The 26,888-nt window shown below is 39.4% G+C and overlaps 1 protein-coding gene and 1 long non-coding RNA gene across 2 annotated transcripts in view; one reads left to right on the forward strand and one right to left on the reverse strand.

The window, feature by feature from the left end:
* AK9 (adenylate kinase 9) overlaps window positions 1-12,500 on the forward strand; it is a 176,700-nt gene extending 164,200 nt beyond the window's left edge. The window contains exons 34-40 of the mRNA XM_066373487.1: window positions 4-224; window positions 5,154-5,350; window positions 6,845-7,014; window positions 7,228-7,326; window positions 9,750-9,852; window positions 11,350-11,464; window positions 11,900-12,500. Coding sequence (XP_066229584.1) covers window positions 4-224; window positions 5,154-5,350; window positions 6,845-7,014; window positions 7,228-7,326; window positions 9,750-9,852; window positions 11,350-11,464; window positions 11,900-12,102 — 1,108 coding nt within the window. The 3' untranslated portion in view covers window positions 12,103-12,500. The remainder of the gene's footprint in view (window positions 1-3; window positions 225-5,153; window positions 5,351-6,844; window positions 7,015-7,227; window positions 7,327-9,749; window positions 9,853-11,349; window positions 11,465-11,899) is intronic.
* On the reverse strand, window positions 3,722-26,858 carry LOC136398893 (uncharacterized). The gene is made up of 3 exons (XR_010750061.1): window positions 26,723-26,858; window positions 4,026-4,159; window positions 3,722-3,943 (listed from the first exon to the last, which is right to left on the reverse strand). It is a non-coding gene; the product is annotated as an uncharacterized lncRNA (long non-coding RNA).
* Window positions 26,859-26,888: the final 30 nt, after the last annotated feature.

Below are 26,888 nucleotides of genomic sequence, written 5' to 3' on the forward strand. Positions count from 1 at the left end.
TAGTTTGCCTTATCCATTACACAATAGCAGAGAGATTATAGCTGTCAAGAACTCAACATACAACGAAAATATTGTTGAGATTAGGCAATACTATCAAGAACAACACCAGAACTGGTATGTGATTGATGGATTTCACAGCAGATGGTGGGTATGGAATGAAGTCAGTAAGAACATTAAAATGGTGAATAGATACATGCAGATATACCTGGAGAGAACAAAAGCAGGTAAGGAAACCTTTGACTGTTAAAATAGAATAAAGTATGAATTTAAAGTCTACACACACATGGCTCTTGGTACTATAATTCATTCAATTTGAACATTTGTTCCCCCAATTTTAATCAGTATTCTCAATATATAGTACTATTGAGTTTTTGTGGGCATGTATGTTCTAATAAATGACTACTGCTACTCAAAACTATTATTTATTGAGTGCCTATGTAAACCTAGCACATAAAAATAATAGGCGGTTTTTCAATAGAAGAGTTTATGATGTTTGGAATGCTATGTAAGAAGCTAGTTGCAAGAATGGCTTGTTATATGAGGACAGTGGTCTATGGAGTGACACTTGTCAAAATTTTGTTTAGAAATCTAAAATTAAAGTTATTTTACTAAATACATTCATTATAGTAGTATACGTGCATTATTGTAGTATATAGATGTTGAATCTATAGAAAGTTAAACTTGAGCACAAAATGTCTTTTCAACTATCCTGACCTGTGGTGGCGCAGTGGATAAAGTGTCAACCTGGAATGCCGAGGCCGCTGGTTTGAGACCCTGGGCTTGCCTGGTCAAGGCACATATGGGAGTTGATGCTTTCTGCTCCTCCCCCCTTCTCTCTCTCTCTGTCTCTCCTCTCTAAAAAAAATGAATAAATTTTAAAAATGTCTTTTCATCTATATTTTGGATCCATGAAAGAAAAATTTTGATTATGTATTCCTATAAGTTTCTTGATTTTTCTCCATCAAAAATACACAAAATAGAAGTTATCTACATCTAATAGCTCTAAAAACAGCAATGACTATAAACAGTTTGCCTGTAGGGGTCTCACAAACATCTGTTTAATGACTTTAACTTTGGAAACTATAGAGAAGAAGATGAAATAAGGTATGAGAAAGCAACCTAAGAGAATCTTGTACACGGAAAATGTAGTGAGGAAACTGCATTTATCCTTGAATCTTGATTTGTTCCATCATAATCAGAATCTCTGGTTCCTGTTTGTCTGCAGACTGGGAATTTGTTTTCACCTGAGTATTAAAAGGTGTAAAGATTACCATGCAAGGGAAGGAAGAACTGAGTGTTTAGAAACCTACTCCCAATAAGTTTTGGATAGCATCACACTAGTAAAATATCCCACAACAGACTTTGAAAGCAAAACATGTGCCTCATTTATTTTCCTGTTGCTTTATTTCACCCTCCCTGCCTTAGATTGGGTTCTCAGGAAACAGACTCCAGATGAAAAATTATGTGCAGAAGCTTCATCAGAAAGCAGTCCCAGGAGTAGATGTGCCAGATTTAGAAAATAAAAATCAGGTTGCCCACTAAAATTTAAATTTCAGATAAACAACAAATAATTTTTAGGTCCTGGGCCGTTGGCTCAGTGATAGAGTGTTGGCCCAGTGTATGGAAGTCCTGGGTTCAATTCCTGGCCAGGGCACACAGGAAAAGCACTCATCTGCTTCTCCACCCCTCCCCCTCTCCTTCCTCTCTGTCTCTCTCTTCCCCTCCCGCAGCCAAGCCTCCATTGGAGCAAAGTTGGCCTGGACACTGAGGATGGCTCCATGGCCTCCACCTCAGGTGCTATAATGGCTCTGGTTGCAACAGAGCAAGGGCCCAGATGGGCAGAGCATCGCCCCCTAGTGGGCATGCCAGGTGGATCCCAGTCAGGCGCATGTGGGAGTCTGTCTCTCTGCCTCCCCGCTTCTCACTTCAGAAAAATACAAAATAATAATAATAATAGTAATTTTTTAGTATAAGTATATCCCAAATATTGCATGAGGCACACTGTATTTTATCTGCCAACCTTAATCAGGAGAACTCCCTGTGGGGAGTGAGGACAGAAGAACTGGGCAGAGGGGAAAACTAAACTGACAGTGGAAACAGAAGCCCCAGCAGATCCTATAGTGGGAGGTGAGGACACTGGAGCTGCGATGGATTTTTAGAATTTCTCAAATTGAGGAGAGGAGCCAGGCTTTATATGCTCCCATTGGCTCCTCTCCTGAGAGGAGGTATTACCTGTGTCATAAGAGCAATTCCCAGTGCAGCTCTGAGCCATCAGCACTGATGTTCCCAGCAGCCAAAGGATGGGTGTGTGAACCCTGAAAAGAGATCTGGGTGGGGCACTATGGTATCCACTACATTTTCCCAATGTACTTCTCTCTGCCTCAATAGTTTAATCTGATTGAAGTCTTCCCTCCAGCTCTTCTGCTTCAACTCGTACCTGATCATCTAGCTCAGTGGTAGTCAACCTGATCCCTACCGCCCACTAGTGGGCATTCCAGCTTTCATGGTGGGCGGTAGCGGAGCAACCAAAGTATAAATAAAAAGATAGATTTAACTATAGTAAGTTGTTTTATAAAGATTTATTCTTCCAAACAGTGAAAAACCGACATAAAGTACTTGGTAAGTAATTATTTTTATATGCTTTAACTTGCTGTAACTCTGCTTTATAAAATATAAAGTAAAGTTTCTTCCCTACTTTATAAATCACCATTACTGTGGAACTGGTGGGCGGTTAGAAAATTTTACTACTAACAGAGATACAAAAGTGGGCGGTAGGTATAAAAAGGTTGACTACCCCTGATCTACCTTGTGTGCCCAAGTCTTTGAATTTAGTTTTTTTTTTTTCATTCTACATATCTTTTGTATGCTATTCAATAATCCTCCCCAATTGGGGTCAAGGTTTACTCTGCTAATGGGGTAGAGCAAGGTTCTGCCGCATTCCAGAATACAATATACAGACATTGCCAGATGTCATCAAGGATATCCCAAGAATCAGAAAAAGAGATATATGTGTCATTTAGGACTTGAAGTCAGGTGATTCTAAATTACTTAATCTGTCAGGATTGGTGAGATTCAGCACATCTGAGCTAAAGAGTAACCTAAGAATATATCATATTATAACACTATACTACCATATAGTATAATATTATAGCACTACATAATAATATATACTTCAATAATACCACATAATATATCAATACCATACATTATAATACTTCAGAATAATATTACACCATTATAGTATTACTATAATATTCTTTGTAGGAAAAGGGTATTGGAGCTTCTTAGCCTTTTTATCTCTGTGCTTAAACAGATGGAATAGTGTATTAATTTGTCTATTGCTGTGTAACAAATTATTCCAAAACTTAGCAGCTTAAAACAACACACAGAATTTCTGTGGGTCAGGAATCCAGGCACAACTTAACTGGGTCCTCAACTTCAGGGTCTCTCACAAGGCTACAATCAAGGTGTTTGCCAGGATTACAGTCTTATCTGAAGACTCAACTGAGAGCCTTACTCTGTGTTGTTGCCAAGATTTTGTTCCTTGAGGATTGTTGGGCTGCGGGCCTCAGTTCCTTGCTGGCTCTTAGCCAGAGGCCACCTTCACTTTCTTGCCATATGGACCTTTCCAACATGGCAGCTTGCTTTATCAAGTGAACAGCTGAGAAGGCAAGAAAGAATGCCAAAGAAAAAGACATCACAGTGTTTTGTAACTGTTTTATTTTCCTAAGGCTGCTGTAATGAAGTACTACAAGCTGGGAGGCTTAAACAACATAAATTGATTCTCTCACAGTTCTAAAGGCTAGAAGCTCAAAATCAAAGCGCTGACAGGACCAAAATCTCTGAAGGCTCCAGGAGAAAATCTATCTGTTCCATGCCTTTCAGTTTCTAGTGTTGCCAGGAATCCTCCGCATTCCTTGGTTTGTAGAACATCACTCTGGTCCTGAGGACAAATTTTATGTGTTTATGCTATCACAAAACTGCTTCATAATTTCATAGTTAAAGTCTTTGCAGGCATGCCTGACCTGAGGTGGTGCAGTGGGATAAAGCATCGACCTGGAACATGGAGGTCGCCGGTTTGAAACCCTGGGCTTGCTTGGTCAAGGCACATATGGGAGTTGATGCTTCCTGCTCCTCCCCTTCTCTCTCTCTCTCTTCTCTGAAAAAAAAAATGGAATAAATAAAGTCTTTAAAAAAATTATTTAAAAAAAAAGAAGTAAATTCTTCTCAGGCATAATAAAAAAAAATTAAAACCTTTTACTAGTAAAAGTTACCATTAACAAAATATATTGGGGTCAAAATTTACTTGTTATATAACTAAGATGTATAAAAAAGTAACTTTATTTTCTATAATATCTCATATTGCTTTTTGAGTCCCCATTCCTGTGAAGTATTGGGGAGAAAACTCTTAAACTTGTCATTTGAAGGAACTTGGGCTCTCTCTTTTTAAAATAGACTCCTTAGGATAAACTCGTCACTTTGGGGTAAATGTTTCTTCACTTCTCTTGAGTGGTATATAGGTACAGAGGGAAAGTTGTATCAGTAACATCATGTCAACAACTATTTGCACTTCCTAAAATCTATCCACAGGAAAATTAAAAATATGTAGCATATGTACATGTGTAAGTGGGTATGTATATGTACATATATATGTGTATCTATTGTTAATAACATGATTTATAATAGCTAAGGATTAAAAATAACCAAAACATCCATCAACAGATAATTGGTTAAGTAAAATATATGTATATTTATGCAATAGAATATTATTCATTAATTTAAAAAATTAGGTAAATCATATAACCTGATATGGAAAAATGTCAAAGACCACAACTAACTAATAAAAGCAAGGTGCAGAATAAGGTTTGCAGAACAGTGACATAAGCATACATATTATATGCAAAAAAATACATATATGTACATGCAACTGTATAGAAAAAAGTCTGAAAAGGATGCAGACAACCCTGAGTACCTCCTGGCGGTACTGTGAGGACAGACGTGTGAAGAGAAACTTTTACTTTTTACCTGTTTGGAAATTTACAGTGTGTGTGCATTTGTATAATGCTGTGTAACTGAAGTTATTTTAATTTTAAAAAATCATTGTTTTCTATGAAAAAATGTGCATATAATAATAGTTAATCTGTTAATAATAGGGAAAGCTGCCTGCATTGACAAGTTATGCCTCACACCTCTAGAAGTGCTTTCTCACCTGGGTGAATTTGGCCAGTTCTGCCCTGTCAGCCTGGCAGAATCATATGAATTAGTTGATTGCTCTGACACCGACTCCTTGGAATTTGCAGCAGAGTTCAGAGGGCATTATTATAAAATGAGTTCTCGGGAAAAACTGAATGTAAGTTTATTCCTAACTCCAAATATTTACTAGGGAAAGAAAATTCCTGTCTCAGAATTCATCAAATATAATGGGAATGTGTGAGCATAGTTGTGAACACCTGGGAACTGGAAACCAGGAGCCCCATTATTGAAACATGTGGCTCTGGGACCAGTGAGGTGACTCAGAGGCCAGTCCTGAGACTGCATCCCAAAACAAATTCTAGCACAAAGTAGAAGCTCAAGTCAGTGACGGCCTCTCAGAATGGGCCAGTTTACCAGGCGGGGAGACCCAGCAGAGAGCCTCCGCAATGGAGGGGATGCTTGCTGAACGTCAGGGCTCAGCCTTCAGCGAGGCTTCCAGGGGATTCAGCTCCAAGGGTGCAGGAGGGGACTCAACGTCAGTATAAATAAAGCAATATTTCCTGTGTTTTAAATTTTCCCCCATCACTAGAATTCTCTGTACACCTTATATTTCTGTTTGGAACGGAATACAGATTTGTCCTAATATTATAATGTTTATAATCTGATGATATAAAAAGGTTGGTAGTTGAAAACTAAACAGATGCCTTTGAAGAATTAGTTTTTTGATTATTTAACTGAGGAGACATTTGCTTCTTTCTGCTTATTTAAATGGGAACCATTTTGTTTCTTTCTCCTTTTTTTTTTTCATTTTTCTGAAGCTGGAAACGGGGAGAGACAGTCAGACAGACTCCCGCATGCGCCCGACCGGGATCCACCCGGCACGCCCACCAGGGGCGACGCTCTGCCCACCAGGGGGCGATGCTCTGCCCATCCTGGGCGTCGCCATGTTGCGACCAGAGCCACTCCAGCGCCTGAGGCAGAGGCCACAGAGCCATCCCCAGCGCCCGGGCCATCCTTGCTCCAATGGAGCCTTGGCTGCAGGAGGGGAAGAGAGAGACAGAGAGGAAAGCGCGGCGGAGGGGTGGAGAAGCAAATGGGCGCTTCTCCTGTGTGCCCTGGCCGGGAATCGAACCCGGGTCCTCCGCACGCTAGGCCGACGCTCTACCGCTGAGCCAACCGGCCAGGGCTTCTTTCTGCTTTTTTAAAATGATAATCACAGAATGTAAAAACCAAAGTGACATTGGAGATCATTACCTGCTCTGCTTCTCCATTTTATAGTGACAACCGAAGCTAACAAAGGTCACACAACCAGTTAGTTATACTGCAGAGTAGGAAGACAGGTCGGCAGGCGTGTCAGGTGCCCGGCACGTGGGAGGCGTTCCACATATATTTTTGTGAGAATGGATGAGCGAGTGAATGATGAGTGAGGTAGATTAGGAAAGACTTTAGATGCTATCACTTGCCAGTATTACTATAAGGAACTTCCAGCGGGGAAGGAGTTATTACAGTTCTGAAAGCAGATCTCAGATGGTTTGAGGGGCCAGACTTTGCCACTGACAATGGGTGAATACCAGGAGAACCTCAGTGGGTTTCTGACTGGCACGGTATTCCTGTTTTAAATGATCTTATTGCTATAATCCTTCCTTTCTAGAAATTTTTGGAAAACCCAGAATTATATGTGTCTCCATTAGCACCTCATCCACTCCCATCTGCCGACATGATCCCCAAAAGGCTGACGCTGTCAGAGCTGAAGAAACGGTTCCCTAAGTGTGCTGAGCTCCAGGGCTACTGTCCAGTGACCTATCTGGATGGAAATCAAAGGTAGGTCCTCATGGAAGTACAAGATGATATCTTTACTCAAGATAAGTGGTTCATCTAACAATCTTAACATCGTGGTCAGAAGGTCACTGTTGTTTAACTGGAAGAGCATCTATTTCTTCCTTGAGTTGCATTGGTAGAAAAATAAAGCATTCTAACATTTTATTTACACAGTACTGCATATTAATTATACTATATATTTTTTTTCTCTTCCAGATATGAGGCTCTTGTACCCGGTAACATTCAGTATGCTTTAGAATATCGTGATCATATATATATTTGTGAGAGTAATGAAAAACTTCAGAAATTTTTGAGGTAAGATCATTCACTAAGTCACATATTTCTTGAATATCTTCTATGTTCAGGGCACAATGCTGGGATATAAATGTGTGTGTGTACATATATACATATACATATACATATATATACACAAATACATATATACACACATAATGATGGTGAACAAGGACTGGTTCCTGCTGTACCAAAACCTGAGGCTCAGAGGTAAAATAGACTTTCTGATAAGAAAGGAGAATTTAGGGTAGGGAAATCCCAGGAGCTCTGGGAAAGTGTAGCGCAAAACTCTAACTAGACTGTCTGTTTATGTAAGATCTGAATGAGGAGTGGGAATTGGGTAGATGAAAGGAAAAGAGACAGGTTCTAAGCAAAGGGAGCTACAAACCTGGCCCAGGCAATCACAGAAATGCAAGAAATTCAGCATGGCTTGACAGATGTGGAGAGGGAAGAGAGCAAAAGGTGATGAGGCTGGAGATGGTGAGCTGGGCCTGACGGTGGAAGGTCAAGTAAAATCACCATAAATCATCTGGACTTGATTCAATGGGCAGTTTGAATACCTTGACTGGTTTTGAGTGCTGTAATCAAATATGCTTTGGAGAGAGACCATCATTGGAACACTGATCATGGATTGGGGGCAGGAAGACCAGTTATGAGGCTGTTGGAGTAACCCTGTCCAAAATAATAGAGCATGTTTGAGGTCGTTCATGAAGAGTAATGTGGGAAAAGCAGCGGACTTAGGAGGAGCCCTGAGAAACACTGACAAACAATATCAGAAGAAGAAGAATTTACAGGGAGAATGAAAAGGAAGAAGAAGAGCTTACGGGGAGAATGAAAAGAGGAACCAGGAAAGGAGGCTTGGAAGTGAAGGGGAGAGAGTCTCTGGGAGGGTGTGGCCAACAGGTGTAAATGCTGCTTAGGGTTAAAGCAAGACAAGGTTTGAAAAGTGTGTCAGATTTCTGTTATAACAGGTCATCAGTGATCTTGGCAAGAATGGTTTCAGTTGAGTGAGGGGAGTAGAAGCCAATTACAGAATGCCAAGGAGTGGGTACAGGTGATGAAATTAAACCTTGCCTGGGGTCCAGAGGTTACAAATACAAGTGTCTACAGTGCAGGAAGGTGAAGTAAGTGAGGGAAGCAGGTTGGATGTGAAACAACAGGAAGCAGTGGGGGCTGCTATGCTCCGGACCACACAAGCCCCAGCTAAAGGGTAGATGAGTATCTACTGCCGGACATTTCTGTTATTCACAAGAAGTTGAAAACCAAATTTCTTTTATTTTCTGATTTTTAAGTGTTTTTGCTTGATTCAAATTTTAAAAAATACTGTATGGATCAAATCACATCTGCAGATGGAATGTGTGCAGTATTCTGTGATCTCTAGTGGAGCACACTGTTTGAAGAAGTTTAACTGTAAAAGGGAAAGACATCAGTTGCTGAAAGAGATATGAGATTGCAGGACTGAAGGTGTTTTTGTTTGTTTGTTTGTTTGTTTCCAATGGGAGAGGTTTGAGCATGTCTAAAGGCAGATGCATATGGATGCATTGGATCTTCCAATGCATGGGAAGAAAATGCCAAAGGTGAGAGGGAAAGAGAAATGCTATAGTAAGATATCTGGGAAGAGGATTAGGTGGTGATCCAGCGTGTGGATGGAGACTGATTTAGATGGGAGGTAAGCTTCGCCATGGAAAGAGGAGCCTGTTTGGAGCTTTGCTGATGGTAAGTAGTTGAGGAAGTCCCTTTTAGGTATCATCTCTTTGTATAGCATGGTGTCTATGTAGGGTTTTTTGGGGGAAAGTTATAAGTTTGAAGAGAATAAAGAAAAATTTAGCCTGACCAGGCAGTGGCGCCGTGGATAGACCATCGGACTGGGATGCGGAGGACCCAGGTTCGAGACCCCGCGGTTGCCAGCTTGAGTGCAGGCTCATCTGGTTTGAGCAAAGCTCACCAGCTTGGACCCAAGGTTGCTGGCTCAAGCAAGGGGTTACTCAGTCTGCTGAAGGCCCACGGTTAAGGCACATATGAAAAAGCAATCAATGAACAACTACGGTGTCGCAACGTACAATGAAAAACTGGTGATTGATGCTTCTCATCTCTCTTCGTTCCTCTCTGTCTGTCCCTATCTATCCCTCTCTATGACTCTCTCTCTGTCTCTGTAAAAAAAAAAAAAAAAAAAAAAAAAAAAAAGAAAAAATTATACAGTTGCTGTGAAAAATAAGAAGACTGAGAATAGGCGAGCAGGGCTAGGGACCAAGGGAAACATGATGGTCCTGAGTTTCTAGGAGCCCCAGTCTTCTCGTATCATTTTCTCCAGTGGAGAAAAACGGGAGTGAACTTTATCTTTCAGTTGTCTCAAACACACACACACACACACACACACACACACACACACACACACACAGTGAGTATATCTGTGAGCATTCATCTAATGAACTTTGTGTTTTTAGGTTGCCACAGAAATATTGGAATCAGAAGCTTCCAAACAAACTTCCCCCGTTAAAGGAACCGTTACACCTTACTAGTCTTCCTTTGCCTGGATATCTGGAACAGGTTAAGCTGCATGATTGTGTGTGTGTGTGTGTGTGTGTGTGTGTAACACACATTAGAAGAATACAACGATCTCTTTTTTAATGGTAACATTTATTTTGGTAACAATGAAATTAAAAGCAGAGTTTTCTGATTTTAAGCTGCAGATCCACTTTTAACCTATTTTGTTTATGGTTGGTTATGAAAATAAGATGTGTGAAATAGCTAGTTCCCAAATACCTGCATTAAAGTGAAGAGAGGATAGATTGGCATAAAATTATTTACATTTGACATGCAGTTTGATTCGTATTTTGAATTCCAGTGTCTGTAAAACACTTTCTTATTTTGAAACATACAGATTCAGTGTCTGAGAGGTCTATTTCCTGCTTCAGAGTTGATTTATAGTGTCACTGAAGCTGTCTAGTGTAGTCACATCTTATTGATCTAAATATAACTTTTTTTTTTTTTCTGAAGTTGGAAACGGGGAGGCAGTCAGACAGACTCCCGCATGTGCCCCACCGGGATCCACCCGGCATGCCCACCAGGGGGTGATGCTCTGCCCATCTGGGGCGTGGCTCTGTTGCAACCAGAGCCATTCTAGTGCCTGAGGCAGAGGCCATAGAGCCATCTTCAGCACCTGGGCCAACTTTGCTCCAATGGAGCCTTGGCTGCGGGAGGGGAAGAGAGAGATAGAGAGGAAAGAGAGGGGGAGGGGTGGAGAAGCAGATGGGCGCTTCTCCTGTGTGCCCTGGTCAGGAATCGAACCCAGGACTCCTGCAAGCCAGGCCAACGCTCTACCACTGAGCCAACCGGCCAGGGCCTAAATATAACTTTTTAAACATAGTGAAGCTTGATAGTAGCTAACCACTATTATTAATTCTATAAAATAAATGCCCAGGGTACAATCTCATACCTTTCTCAGAAAAGTTCTTAAATCGCTTTTTTTTTCCAACTCTCCTAGATATTTGGCCTTTAATTCGGTTAATATCAAAATGCAAGATGAGGCTCACCCAGAGAGTGTATTCTTAACAAGGCCACGTTTCAGCAGGAAGGTCTCACGCCTCCTTTGCCTGCTCAGGGCTCCAGAATCTTGACTGCAGTGATCTCTGTGGTCTCTGAAAGCCCTTCTCAGGTGGCCAGGGGTCCTGACAGTGGGAGGCAGTCTGGACTGTTCTGAGCAATGGAAACAGAGAGAGGCCAAGACCATTCAAAGCTCAGTGTCCCCTTTTTTCTTTTTTAACCTTTTGCTATGTAAAATGTAGAAATACAGAATTATGTAATGAAGCCCACGTATCCATCACTTGGCTGGCACTGACCCAATTTGTAATTTTCATTTTTCCTAATCAAACATATTTTGGCTTTCTTTCTGTTGGCTAAGTGGTCATCTAACCATCTTTATAAGGTCCATTCCTAACCCCAGGAGGCTATCAGAGAAAAAGAATAAACTCTTTATCTATTTACCACTAAGAAAAGAAATCAAATTCAAATATACACATGGTTTTGACTGTTCTCTACCTACAGGGTGTCGCGACTTCTCTAATTAAAGCAATGACTGCAGCAGGATGCTTAAAGCCCAAATTTCCCTTCTTAAGTATAAAGAAATCTGCGCTACTCTATATAGCATTTCATCTAAAAGGTATGCCTTTTTATGATATACTACTTAAAAGTATTTGAACACTATAGTGTATGTGATAAACAGGATTGTTGAGCTGGGTTAGTATCTTGAATGGTATGTGTCTGTATGTGTGTGTGTGTACATACATGCAAGCAAGTATTTTAACAAAAATACCAAAACTGAATTTCTAGTTCTTAAAGCAGGGACTCTAAATAATATAGTCAGCTCTCAAAAATTCATTCCATAAAGGAAGGTGAAAAGGCAATTATGATCTAAAATAGAATAATCCCTAAATTTTACTTGGGATTTGGGTATTTTCTCAGATCAGTCACACACACACACACACACACACACACACACACACACACACACACACACCAGAGTTCTCTTTATCTGTAATTTAATGATTTACTAACCTAACAGAAAACATTCACAAATCTGTAAAATTTTCTACAGCCTTTAATCCCAAAGGTTCTGAATATACAAGGAAAAGGTTTAAGAAGAAGATGGAGCAGTTTATAGAGAGATGTGAACTCATTACATACCTGGGTGCCAAGATGACCAGAAAATACAAGGAACCTCAGTTTAGAGCCATTGACTTTGATCATAAATTACAGACCTTTCTCTCTCTTAGAAATATAGACCCAGTGAATGAATAGTTTGCTTGGGCAACTGTAACCAGAATTTTGAGAGTTATCTGAAAGGCATGGAAGAAAACAGATTGAAAATCGGCCCTCTGTGATGTCCTTTTACCTGCTGAGTGATGTGCCAGACCTCAGACCCAAAGCCCTGCCATCCAGGGCTTATGCTCTTCTGTAAGCATAAGTTTTCATATGAAGATTTTGCTTTTTGCCTAAATGTGATGCTTTACCAAAATGGTTATTCCATTTAGAATATTTAGATAATTCATTTTACTTAGTAAATCTATTGTTCATTTTCCTTTTTAACATTTTCAGTAGGAAAGACTGTCTCTATTAAAGAAAATTACTCAGTAAATGTTAGAAAGCTTCAAGAAATAAAATTAACATTGATATCAATAAAACAAATATTGGTTACATTTTTGAAATAAGGAATTATTTGTAAACTTTATAAACATAAGTTACTTTATCATTTTCCCAACAAAATAAATGGATTTTGAGATAACTAATTGGCTGCCCCGTTTCTTTTTCTTAAGTACTCAAGGACATATGCTTTATATATTATTTGTAATTAGAAATCACCTGGAGTTTTGAGAAGGATGAAAGTTTAGAGTCTTACGTGACATTATCAAGAAGTATACGAAAGTGGAAAACTTACTGAATTTGCAAGAGATTTAAAAAATAAGATTATCAATTTTCAGCAGCAGCATAAGAAATCTAGAACATGAAGTAGCGAGATTGGTTCTTTAAAAAATAAAAAATGCAACCTGTATATTCTTAGATGAATCTCAATTTCTCTGAGCCTTTGTTTCTTAATCTCTAAAATTAGTGAATTAGCTCTTTTCAGCTTTATTGAGGTATAATTGACAAATAATATTATATATACTTAAAGTATACAACATGGTGATTTTGATGTAAGTATACACTGTGAAATATTTGCCACAATCAAGGTAATTAACACATCCATCACCTCACATAGCTACTCTGTGTGTATTTAGTAAGAATACTTCAGAACCAAATTTCAAGTATACAGTACAGTATTATTAACTATGTCACCATGGTGTACATTTATTCATATTATAATGGAAAGTATGTACCATTTTACCTATATCTTCCCATTTTTCTCTCACTCCCCAGCCCCTAGCAACTACCATATTACTCTCTGCATCTATGAATTTGAATTTTTAAAAAATTAGATTCCACATCTAAGTTTGGGAGGAAGAAAGAACTTTCCTCTACCCTCAAGTTTCTTTTTGGCTAGTCTAATAGTTGAATCTACTTGAGACAAGTTAACAAGCAAAAATAATCAAATTTAATTCCATATGTACACACGGGTACCCCATATACATGAGAGAGTCAGAAACTCCACATACTTGAGAGATTCAAGAACAGCAAGCTAAAACGAGGTGTAAATGGTATTTTGAGCTAAGGATGAGGTAAGACACCTTGGAGTTTCAGAGGGGAGGGAGACCATTCACCAGACAAAAAGAAAAGCAGATATGCAATAATTAGAAGTTTTCCCTGCCCTATATAGAGGTCATAAAAATATATAATATTTCTGATAACTCATTATAAACAAGACCCTTAATTTAAATTCTTCTAGGTAGTCGTTCATGGGAGGGGTAGCAGATGTTTCTCTTGAACCTGCAGGGTCTTGGGTTTCTTTAGCTCAAAATAATACACAAACCACAGAGGCACATCTTGAGCTGACTCATTCTGAACTACTACAGAGTAATACCATATAGTTTTGTCTTTCTCTATCTGGCTTATTTCACTTAACATATGTCTTTCAGGTTATTCCATGTTATCTTTGATCCTTATAATTTCAACAATGTTAATTAAAAACTAGAAGCCTGTTTTCAATATATTTTGTGTAATATATTTCATGATAAAATCAATAGATATGGACCTAGAAACTGAAGCATTACTGAATTAGTGCTATAAAATCCCTATAAAGCCTGACCAGGCAGTGGCACAGTGGGTAAAGTGTTGGACTGGGATGCAGAGGACCCAGGTTCGAGACCCCGAGGTCGCCAGCTTGAGTGCGGGCTCATCAGGTTTGAGCAAAGCTCACCAGCTTGGACCCAAGGTCGCTGGCTCAAGCAAGGGGTTACTCGGTCTGCTGAAGGCCCACGGCCAAGGCACATATGAGAAAGCAATCAATGATCAACTAAGGTGTCGCAACAAAAAACTGATGATTGATGCTTCTCATCTCTCTCCGTTCCTGACTGTCTGTCCCTATCTATCCCTCTCTCTGACTCTCTCATGTCTCTGTAAAAAAAAATAAAAATAAAAATAAAAACATCCCTATAAAGTACTTTATGATCCCTATAAAAATGCCCTATTGGCATTGAACATTGTCAGTTACCCTTCTGTTCCCCTTAAATCCCTTTAAGTCATAATGAGCTTTGGATTATAGTTTCTTCCAGCTACAGTTATCAGTTAACCATCACAGCTTGCAAGGAGGTCTTTGATGCCCTTCATAATGACAAATGTCCTCTAAGAACTTCTGCTTTCCTTCCTTCAAACTCCTGCCACATTATCCATTGACCCAAACCATCCAGAAGCCAGTAGGTACTGGGCTTTGATGAAGTCCTTGCAGCCTCTCAGGGCCAAAAATGAGAAGTGTAGACATTGGATTTGGAGGGAGAATAGAAAAAGTCTGGATAGCCCTCTTATCTATCAATATGCACCCTGTAAATGACCTTATAATTTTTCATCTATACTCTGATAAATCCAATATTAATATCTCAAATTCTGTTTTCACCTCTGAATTCCAGACTCTTACCTATTATGGCCTACTGTGTATATTTACTTGGTATTCGTTGACATCTCAAATTTAATATGTCCACCCCCTACTTGTTATCCACCCAAATTCTCTTCTCCCAGTTTTCCTCCAGATCAGTTAAAGGTTAATATCATACATTCAGTTGATTTGGCCCCAACTTAGAAATCCGCTTTGAATTTTTTCCCTCACTCCCCACATCCACTCTCTCAGCAAGTCTTGTCAAAGAGAATTATTTCAAAAATAAACCATAAATCTGGCCCTGGCTGGCTGGCTCAGTAGTAGAGCATCTGCTCGGTGTGTGGAAGTCCCAGATTCGATTCTTGGCCAGGGCACACAGGAGACACGCCCATATGCTTCTCCACCCTTCCTCCTCTCCTTTCTTTCTATCTCTCTCTTCCCCTTCCATAGCCAAGGTTCCACTGGAGCAAAGTTGGCCCGGGCGCTGAGGATCGCTCCATGGCCTCTGCCTCAGGCACTGGAATGGCTCCTGTTGCAACAGAGCAAGTGCCCAGATGGGCAGAGCATCACCCCCTGGTAGGCATACTGGGTGGATCCTGGTTGGGCACATGCAGGAGTCTGTCTCTCTGCTTCCCCCCTTCTCACTTCAGAAAAATACAAAAAATAAAATAAAATAAAAAACCATAAGTCTGGACTCTTCTCATGTTTTATACTGCTTTCACCTAGTCTCTATGCCTCTACTCATATCCCTCTAAGACCTACACTTCACCTAGTACCTGGAGTAATCTTTAAATATATACATAAATTAAAAAAAAAAATTCCTCCACTTGATCTTTCATGCTACTAATTCTGATGTATAATTATATTTTAAGTTTGAAAATTATGATTCAAATCATTGACTTGAGATGGAGTGAGACAGGAAATTTCAGTTATGCACTCCTAAAATTTCCAAGTGAAAAACTCAGGCCTGAGATAAGCATATAAAATCCAGAAGGATGCTTTTTTTCTGAAAGGGGCAGCTGCGGCTCTCCATGGGAAGAGCAGTATGCTGTAGCTGCCATTATCCAGCAGAGGTGGCAGGAACATCATTTGCACAAAACAGAAGACTTGTAGAGGTAGGCGACATAGGAATATAAGGCTTAAGAAAACAGGCCTTTCCGGGCATGCTGGAATCTCGTCCCCGCCCAGCTTCGGTGCTGGTGCCGGGCCCTCCTGGGGAGAGCTAGCAGGTAGGAATTGGGGGCTTGTGAAGTCAGGGACCTAGAAGCAGGAGGGGAGGCACTGCATCTCTCTTGCCTTCCTACACTGTTGCTACGTTTTGGTGTAAATTTAAATTTATATCTCCTACTGATCCTTTTCTTCTGGAAACCTCTAATAAAGCAAAAAAGACTGTACATGCTCCAGTCCTGCCTAACTTGTCAACATCTCCAATTCCTTTTTATTCGTTCCTTCTTTTACATTGACTAAGAACTTTTTAATTCCACTTTCTCCTCTAAAGTTTTTGAAGTTATGCATTTTATTTTATATCCACTGAGGCGCTGTCACTATACTCTTAACCCGCTACTTAGTCTGAAGGAAATCAATATTTCTATTCTTTAAACACTTAATACCAATACCAATCACCAGCTTCCCATCTTACATGTTATTTTTCTTTAATATTTTAAATCTGGTCTACTTGTTTACTATCCAAATTAGACATTTAAAAAAATGTTTCCCATTGATTTGAGAGAGAGAGGAAGGGAGAGAGAAGGTGGTGGGGAGATGGAGAGGGAGAGACAAGCATCAACTTGTTTCGCTTAGTTGTTTGTTCCGTTTAGTTGTGTATTCATTGATCCCGATGGAACCAATGACCTCTGGTGTGCCAGGTTGAGGTTTTATCCAGCCATCTGGTCAGGGCTGGCCATCTTTTCATAATTAGCATTGGTTTAGCTTTTCCTCATGTGTTGTGTGTTTGTTTATTTTGTTCTCTCACCATACCTTACATCTCAGACTTTCCTCCTAGGGTTATTTTCCTTCCTATAAGAGGGGTTTGTTGGTGGTTAATATTTTGAATTTCTATTTGTCCAAATTGTTTCGTTTTTATTTTCTTCTTTTTCCTTATGATAATTTTATGGTGTGAAAAATAGAAATAGACAGTATGAATAGGCCTGGATCTATAAAGAAATTGAATCAGAACAAAACTCTGCCTGTGGACTGTCAATGGCAGTTCCTGCCTGAGAGCTTTCAGCCTGCTCTTCTGAAGGTCTGCTGTATGGATTTCAGACTTGCCTATCTCTCCCCTCCACATGTAAACACCATGTCTTGAAAATTAATTATAGTTCTCTCTCTCTCTCTCCCTCCCTCTTCCTCCTCCTCCCCAAAGTACACCTGCTACAATCTTTTCCAGTGTACTTTCCTAAGCTCCAAGGGTCCTTTTGCCTCTGTAACTTGTTCCCTTAGCCCATTTCTTCTATGGCTCAGTTTTGCTACCTCTGTAACTTTCTAAATAAACTTTCTCTTATCATTTGAAAACGTAAAAATAAAAAAGAGAGAAATTGAATCAATAAATACTAACCTACCAAAATAGAAAGCACTGAGCCCAGAGAGGTTCACAAAGGCAATCTACCAAACATTTAAGGACAAAATTATACAAGGTCTCTACAATCTCTTTCAGAAGATAAATACTGAGGGGATACTTCTAATTCATTCTATAACCCAGCATTACCCTAATACCAAAACCAGACAAAGGCATTATAAGAAACTACAGACCAGTATTTCTCATAAACACAGACCCTTAAATCCTCAACAAAAATATTAGCAAATAGAATCAAACAAACATAAAAAGAATTATACACCACAACCAAGTAGAATTTATCCCAGGTATACAAAGCTGATTCAACATTCAAATATCAATGAATCCATCACATCAGCAAGTTAAAGAAGAAAATCTATGTAGTCCTATCAATAGATGCAGAAAAACATCAACAAAATCCAACACCCACTCACAAAGCTCAGCAACAAACAAGGAAACAATCCAATTAAAAAATGGGGAGAGGACCTGAACAGACACTTCTCCCAAGAAGATATACAAATGGCCAACAGATACATGAAAAGATGCTCACCTTCACTAGCTATTAGAGAAATGTAAATCAAAACAACAATGAAGTACCACTTCATACCTGTTAGATTGGCTGTTATCAACAAGACAGGTAATAACAAGTGTTGGAGAGGCTGTGGAGAAAAAGGAACTCTCATACACTGTTGGTGGGAATGTAAACTGGTATGGCAAAAAGTGTGGTGGTTCTTCAAAAAATTAATAGAACTACCATATGGCCCAGCAATGCCTCTACTGGGTATCTACCCAAAAAACTCAAAAACACTGGTATGCAAAGACACATGTACTCCCATGTTCCACAGCATTATTCATAGTGGCCAAGACATGGAAGCAAACAAAGTATCCCTCAATAGAGGATTGGATAAAGAAGATATGATACATATATACAATGAAATAATACTCAGCCATAAGAAATGATGACATATGTCATTTATGACAACATGGATGGACCTTAAGAACATTATACTAAGTGAAGTAAGTAAATCAGAAAAAGCTAAGAACTATATGATTTCACACATAGGTGGGATATAAAAATGAGACTCATGGACATAGATAAAAGTGAAGTGGTTGCCAAGGGGATGGGGGTAAAGAGGAACAAATATACAGTGATGGAAAATTATTTGACTTTGAGTGATGAGCACACAACACAATCAACAGTTAAAATGCTATAGAAATGTTTACTTGAAACCTATGTATTCTTATTGATCAGTGTCACCCCATTAAATTCAATTTTCTAAATAAAATATATTTAAATGGAAAAAAAATCCAACACCTATTTATGATAAAAAAAAAAAACTCTCAGTGAACTAGAAGTAGAGGAGAAATGCTTCAAGTTGATAAAGAACATTTACAAAAACTTACAGTTTACATCATATCTAATGGTGAGAAACTAGAAAATATTCCACTAAGGCCATAAATAAGGCAAGGATGTCTCCTCTCACTACTCTTTTTCAACATCATACTGGCAGTCCTAGCTAATGCAATAAGGTAAGAAAAGGAAATAAAAGGTATATTGATTGGGAAAGAAGAATAAAACTCTCTTTCTTCACAGATAACATGGTTGTCTATGTAGAAAATCCAAAAGAATCAACAAAACCTTCTGCAATTAATAAGTGATCATAGCAGAGGTTGCAGGATACAAGGTTAATATATGCCAGTCAATTGCTTTCATATATAACAGCAATGAACAAGTGGAACTTGAAATTAAAAACACAATCCAGTTATATTAGTACCAAAATAAAATAAATGCTTAAGTATAAGTCTAACAAAATATATACAATATCTATGTAAGGAAAACTACAAAACTCTGATGAATTAAAGAACTAAATAAATAGAGAGATAGTCTATGTTCATAAATAGGAAGACTCAATATTGTCAAGATGTCAGTTCTTCCCAACTTGATCTATATATTCAATGCAATCTCAATCAATATCCATGAGCTACTTTGTGGATATTGACAAACTAATTCTAAAGCTTACTTAGAGAGGCAAAAGACCTTGAATAATCAACATAATATTGACGGAGAAGAATTGAGTCAGAAAACTGACACTACTCAACTTCAAGACCTACTCTAAAGTCACTGTAACTGAATCAGTGTAGTATTGGTAAAAAGAACAGACAAATAGATCAGTAGAATAGAAGCCACCCCAGATATATACCCACATAAATATAGTCAACTGATCTTTAATAAAGGAGCAAATACAATACAATGAAGCAAAGACAGTCTTTTCAACAAATGCTGCTGGAACAACTGGACATCCACATGGAAAGTAATGAAACTAGACACAGACGTTTTACCTTTCATAAAAATTAATTTAAAATTAATTACAGGCCCTGGTCATTGGCTCAGTGGATAGAGCACTGGCCCAGTATATGGATGTCCTGGGTTCAATTCCCAGTAAGGGCATACAGGAGAAGTGACCATCTGCTTCTCCCTCACCCCTCTCCCCTTTCTCTCTCCTTCTCTCACATCCAGTGGTTCAATTGATTCAAGCATGGCCCCAGGTGCTGAGGATAGCTCTATTGGAGCACAACAACAGCTTCAGGTGCTAAAGATAGCTCAGTACTCAAGCATCAGCCCCAGATGGGGTTGCCAGGTGGATCCTGGTTGCATGTGAGAGGCAGCCTCACTATCTCCCCTCCTCTCACCTAACTAAAAAAAAAAAAAAAAAAAAAAAAAAAGGAATCACAGATCAAAATATAAAATGCAAAACTATAAAACTCCTGGAAGATAGTATAGGAGTAAACCTAGATGACTTTAAATGTAGCAAGACTTTTTAGATATCACATCACAGGCATAATGAAAGAAATGATTGATAAGCTAGATTTTATTTAAATGAAACACTTCTGCTCTGCAAAAGACACTGTCAAGAGCCCTGGCTGGTTGGCTCAGTGCTAGAGCATTGGCCCAGCATGTGGATGTCCTGGGTTCAATTTCCTCTCAGGGCACACAGGAGAAGCAACCACCTGCTTCTCCACACCTTCCCCTTCCCCTTCTTTTTTCTCTCTTCCTCTCCCACAGCCATGGCTCAAATGGTTCCAGTGCATTGGCCTGGGCGCTGAGGATGTCTTCATGGAGCCTTGGCTGCAGGTGCTAAAAATAGCTCCGTTGTGAGCATGGCCTCAGTCGAGGGTTGCTGGGTGGATTCCGGTTGGGGTACATGTAGGAGTCTGTCTCTCTATCTTCCCTCCTCTCACTTAGAAAAAGAGGGGGGGAAAGGAAAAACAAAAAAAGACACTGTCAAAAGGACGAGGAGACAAACCACAGACTGGGAGAAAATAGTATATTTGGAAAAGACATATCTGATAAAGGACTGTTATTCAAAAAATACTAAGAACTTGGCCCTGGCCGGTTGGCTCAGTGGTAGAGCGTCGGCCTGGCGTGCAGAAGTCCCGGGTTCGATTCCCAGCCAGGGCACACAGGAGAAGTGCCCATTTGCTTCTCCACCCCTCCCCCTCTCCTTCCTCTCTGTCTCTCTCTTCCCCTCCCGCAGCCAAGGCTCCATTGGAGCAAAGATGGCCCGGGCGCTGGGGATGGCTCCTTGGCCTCTGCCCCAGGCGCTAGAGTGGCTCTGGTCGCAACAGAGCGATGCCCCGGAGGGGCAGAGCATCGCCCCCTGGTGGGCAGAGTGTCACCCCCTGGTGGGCGTGCTGGGTGGATCCCGGTCGGGTGCATGTGGGAGTCTGTCTGTCTCTCCCCGTTTCCAGCTTCAGAAAAAGGAAAAAAAAATACTAAGAACTCTTAAAACTCAGGCAAATAACCCAATCAAAAATGAGCAAAAGACTAGATCAGACACTTCACTAAAGAAGACATGCAGATGGAAAATAAGCATATGAAAAGGTCCTCCACATAACATATCATTAGGGAAATGTAAATTTAAACAATGAGATACCACTACACACCTATTAGAATTGCCAAAATCCAGAACACCAACAACACTAAACACTGGCAAGAACGTAGAACAAGAACTCTGACTTATTGCTGGCGGAAATGCAAAATGGTACAATTTGAAAGACATTCTGACAGTTTCTTACAAAACTAAGCATATTTTTACGATATGATTCATCAATAACATTCCTTGGTATTTACCTAATGAGTTGAAAACTTATGTCCACATAAAAACCCGCACAAAGATGCTTATAGAAATACTAGTCATAATTTCCAAAACTTGGAAGCAACCAAGATGTCTTTCATTAATTGAATGGATAAATTGTCATATATCCAGACAATGCAATATTTTTACCACTACAAAGAAATAAACTATCAAGCCACGAAGGAATTATCTGAAGGAACCTTAAGTGCGTATTACTAAGTAAAAGAAGCCAATCTGAAAAGACTACACATACTGTATGATTCCAACTATACGACATTCTGGGAAAGATAAAAACTATGGAGACAATAAAAAGATCAATGGTTTCCAGGGTTAGCAGGGAAAGAGGGATGAATACATAGAATTCAAAGGATTTTTAGGGCAGTGAAATGAATCTGTGTGATACTATAAAGGTGGATACATGTCATTGCACATTTGTCTAAATCCATAAAATGTACAGCACTGACAGTGAACCCTAATGTAAACTATGGACTTTGGGAGATGATGTATCAATATAGGTTCATCAGTTGCAGTAAATATACCTCTCTGATGCTGAAGGTTGATAGAAGAGGAGGCTTGTCATGTGTGGAACAGGAGGTACACAGGAACTCTCTGTACTTCTGCTCAATTTTGCTGTGACCACAATATTTTAAATGGAAATAAATAGGTGAACTCTGAAAATACCATTCCAGGAAAGACTCTGACTTCCACGGCTGCTGTTAAGAAGTTATCTGTAAGTGCAACTAGGTTTCCTGTAGAAGTAATTAATATTTTCTTTCTACATTCTTTTAAGTTCTTTTCATCTTTGATTTTCTGCACTGTTTGACTACAATATATGTAGCTGTGAATTTCTTTTTTGTTTAGGCTTCTTGGAATTTGTTATGCTTCCCAAATCTGTAGTTTTGTGCCAGTTCTGGAACATTCCCATCATTATCTTTAAATATTGTTTCTTTCCCATTTTCATTAGTCTCTGCATCTAGAATTCCATTTAGGTTATATGATAAATCATTCTCATTGTTCTTCATGTCTCTCACCATTCCTTCCATACTTTCCATCTCTTTATTCCAAACTAGTTTTCTAGGCAATTTCTTCAGATCTATCTTCTAAATCACAAGTTCTCTCTTCAACTGTTTTAACTATATGTGAATTTTTCTGTATGGTTGTGTGTAGAATTTATTTTGAAATCTTATCCATTGGTTTTAAAATTTCCTTAATCAGATTTTAATTTCTAGGAAGATTTGGGGGGAGGGGTCTGGTTCTCTTTAAAATTATGACAGGTCACACATTTTTAGAGATTTCCCCCCCCCCCTCACCTGGAGCCAATTCCAGGAAAGACATGATTTCTTGCTATCTCCTCTTGACAGCAGGAAGCGTTTTTTGTGTTTGTTTCTCTAGTCTACCCTTTCAGAAAGATTGTAGCCCTTCTACAGAAACTGACTTCTGTGGGAGGTTCTCTGTTTCAATACCCTACTTCAGACTCATCAAAGAATTAGTCTCTCGGTCCCAAGTTACTCATTAAAATCTAAGCCTCTAGCATGACCAGGAGGTGGAGTAGTGAATAGAACATCGGACTAGGATGTGGAGGACCCAGGTTTGAGACCCCAAGGTCGCCAGCTTGAGCGCGGGCTCATCTGGTTTGAGCAAAGCTCACCAGCTTAGACCCAAGGTCGCTGGCTTCAGCAATGGGTTACTCGGTCTGCTGAAGGCCCGCGGTCAAGGCACATATGAGAAAGCAATCAATGAACAACTAAGATGTCACAACGAAAAACTGATGATTGATGTTTCTCATCTCTCTCCATTCCTGTCTGTCTGTCCCTATCTATCCCTCTCTCTGACTCTCTCTCTGTCTCTAAAAAAAAAAAAAAAAAAAAAAAAGAAGAAGAAAAAGAAATAAAAAAAAATAAAATCTAAGTCTCTAGGTACTGGTTTAATAAAATGTCCCTAGGATTTCCATGGCTCCAAGATTAGCTTACTACCCTAATTTTAATTGTTTCTATTTTTTGGCACCTGGGATTTTCTTTACTTTAAGCTCAGTTATACATTTTCTGTTGTCACTCCTAGCTATCTTGTTGTGGAAAAGCTTTTCATAATATACTGCTCACAAAAATTAGGGAATATTTTTTACTTCATATTCATTTTGAAATATCCCCTAATTTTTGGGAGCAGTATATTAACTTCCCATGTTGTCAGAATCAGCCGTCCTTTCCAATGAGGGTTGCCCAATAAACTACAGTATTTTCAGTTGAATCTGAATTTCTGATAATCACATGGGGTTTTTTTAGTATAAAAATATTCCATGATATAATATTCATTGTTTATCTGAAATTCAGACTTTCCTGGATGTCCTGTTTTTATTTGCAAGATCTGGCCACCTTACTTCCACTCTATCTCCTGCCATTCTCCCCTTCATCCATTGTGCTTCAGCCACACAAGCCTCTCTGTCCCTCAAAGGTACCAAGCTAATTTCCAGTTTCAGAGCCTTTATGCCTGCTTTTCCCTTGCCAGAAACACTCTTTTTTTTTTTTTTTTTTTTTTACAGAGAGAGGGATAGATAGGGATAGACAGACAGGAATGGAGAGAGATGAGAAACATCAATCATCAGTTTTTCGTTATGACACCTTAGTTGTTCATTGATTGCTTTCTCATATGTGCCTTGGCCATGGGCCTTCAGCAGACCAAGTAACCCATTGCTCAAGCCAGTGACTTTGGGTCCAGGCTGGTGAGCTTTGCTCAAACCAGATGAGCCCGCGCTCAAGCTGGCGACCTCGGAGTCTCAAACCTGGGTCCTCCACATCCCAGACCGACTCTCTATCCACTGCGCCACTGCCTAGTCAGGTGCCAGGAACATTCTTATTCTAGATCTTCACCCAGCTGGCTTTATCTTATTTAGATCTCAGCTCAAATGTAACCCTACTTTGATTTCATTTACTATCAGTCGCCATTATCACTACAGTACTTATAAAACTTAATACTTTCTGAAATTTTATTATTTATTTGTGTACTTGTACTTTTCCCTTTCTCTCCATAAGAGAATGTAAGCTTGTTTGTTGCTACATCCTAGCACCTGATACAGTGCCTGGCACTTAGTTGGCACTGAATAATTATTTGTTGGATGAATGACTGGCAACCCAAACCATTCTCTGCAAGATTTAAAGTTATGAAGACCTGTTGAAGGTAGACCAGCTAGCCTTAACCAAAAGCAACAGCAACAAACATCTCAAGAAAAGTCAACATGGATTTTATGCAAAATTGCTTTGAAGAAAGGGCTAGCTTCTACTGTGAGTGGCTGATGTTGGAAGATCCTCCAGACCCAGTATCTCCTTGCAGAACTTGTGTTCTAGTGACCGAGTGAGGAAGTAAGAATACCTGGCTTAACTCCACAGTGAGTCATCTTGAGCTGTTGGACCGAGGCTCTGTGGAGGACCAGAGTTTTTATTGCAATTCTTGTGGCACAATGGTGAAACACAATGGGGCAGTCAACCCACCGGACTGACTTCTCTTGCTGCTGGTGTGCAGAAGCCAAGCAGAGCCTCCCCCCATCATTCTGACTTGGACCCCTCACAAATCCAGGTATTTAGAGGCTATTCAAGACAAAGGGGAAATCTCAGAGAAGGGGATAATTTGAATTAAAAAATTAGTAAAATTTTAAAAGAACCAGGCTGGTAATTATACCTCCAGTTTGAAAATCTTGGAGGTGGTAGATGACATGGTGTGGATCTAGAAACATCTGCTGGGGATGAATAAAATATAGGCAATTAGGTGTTGGTGAAGCATAAATGAGAGAGGAAATACTAAAATAGTTGGTGAGAGAAATAGGAGGAGACTGGGCTTGGATGGGGCTTGTAGACCATATCAAGAAACTTGGTCTTTTATCAGGGGGTACAGAGGAGCCACAATGGATGCTAAGCAAGGGAGTGACTTCAGTCTCTGGATGTGATTTGTGCTTGGAGAGATCTCCTCTAGTCCTGTGTACTGGAGGGAACTGCAACTAAGACTAGTTAGAAATCCTTATAGTCTACTGAAGAAAGAATATGAAAGTCTGAGGAATAATAATGATAATTTACATCATAATAGACAAGAATTAAGCCAGACTTACTAAATTCATTATGTACTCAATCTTGTTTATCCCTTATAGGTAAGGTAAAAAACATTTGAGAGGATAAGTAACTTGCCCAAGATCACCCAGTACCCAGATCAGTCTGAGGAGGGCACTCTCTTCATTCACTCTCTCAAAATAAGGCAGTGGTTCTCAAACTTTTTGAAGTTGGGGAGCATTTAAAATCCTACAAATAATTGTATGCTCACTATATACAAATTTTTTAGAAATATGTTATAATAATTAAGTAAAATATTAAAGAAAAAATATAAAGTCCAAGCGTGCTTTTATGGTAATTAAACAAAATAAATACAACAAAATTAAATTTATTCTGACATTAAAAAACATTTTTATGTTACTTTTTTTGTTATGCTTTTTAGAATTCATAAAAAAGAGGGTTAAATAAACGACAAAAAAGTTATCTTTATATATATATATAGATACATTCTTAGTAAGATTTAGTAAATTCGGCAGGTCCCGTTGCAAATGTGTTAAGTTTTTTCATTCTTGTGTTTATGAGAAACATGAGCCTGATATGTCCTTGTTTGGGCATATATTTGAAAGGCAAACTCTCATTTTCTTGTCAATACATTGAAGAATTCCTCTCTTTTTACTTTTCATTGTGTTGAGTGCAGAAAACTCCCACCATACATATCATCTTAACTTTACACCAAACAATGGATAGAAGAAACTTGCCTCTAGTTTTTCGGGGAAGCATGGGGGGTAGTGTAAACAATCCAGCACCACAACATAACAGCCTTTTGCAACCTAATCAGGCAAATGAGGTAGGGGGTTCAGCAGACTGTCAGCTTACAACCAATTCCCCACACCTCTGTCCCCCAAAAATCTAAACTCTAAAAACCCTGTTGGTTATTTCATCTCCAACAGGCACATATTTCTCTGGAATACCATAGAGTGCACCTGGAAATCTTCTAGGGCGCACACTTTGAGAACCACTGGAATAAGGCATTGGAAGCAAGTGGGAATCAGAAGGCAGATGTGAAAAACATTGAGAAGGCAAATAACAATAACGGAGGAGGGGAGGGGGAAAGAGAAAAGGGGAAGGAGGAGGAAGATATTAAAGAGATTTCATTCATTCGTCACACATTGGAGACCTGAAAGTGAGCTTCAGCGTCTTGGGTAAGGAGCTCTAGTATGATATAAAACTCCCACAGTTGCAGTGCGACAACAGCACTCCCATCCCTCCCTCCCAATTCACTGCAAACACTAGACCCACCCCCTACGCTCCCCGCCTGTCCCTGCGGCACCTCCGGGGACCAC

Source organism: Saccopteryx leptura, chromosome 3 (genome assembly GCF_036850995.1).
Source record: "Saccopteryx leptura isolate mSacLep1 chromosome 3, mSacLep1_pri_phased_curated, whole genome shotgun sequence".
Taxonomy (NCBI): Eukaryota; Metazoa; Chordata; class Mammalia; order Chiroptera; family Emballonuridae; genus Saccopteryx; species Saccopteryx leptura.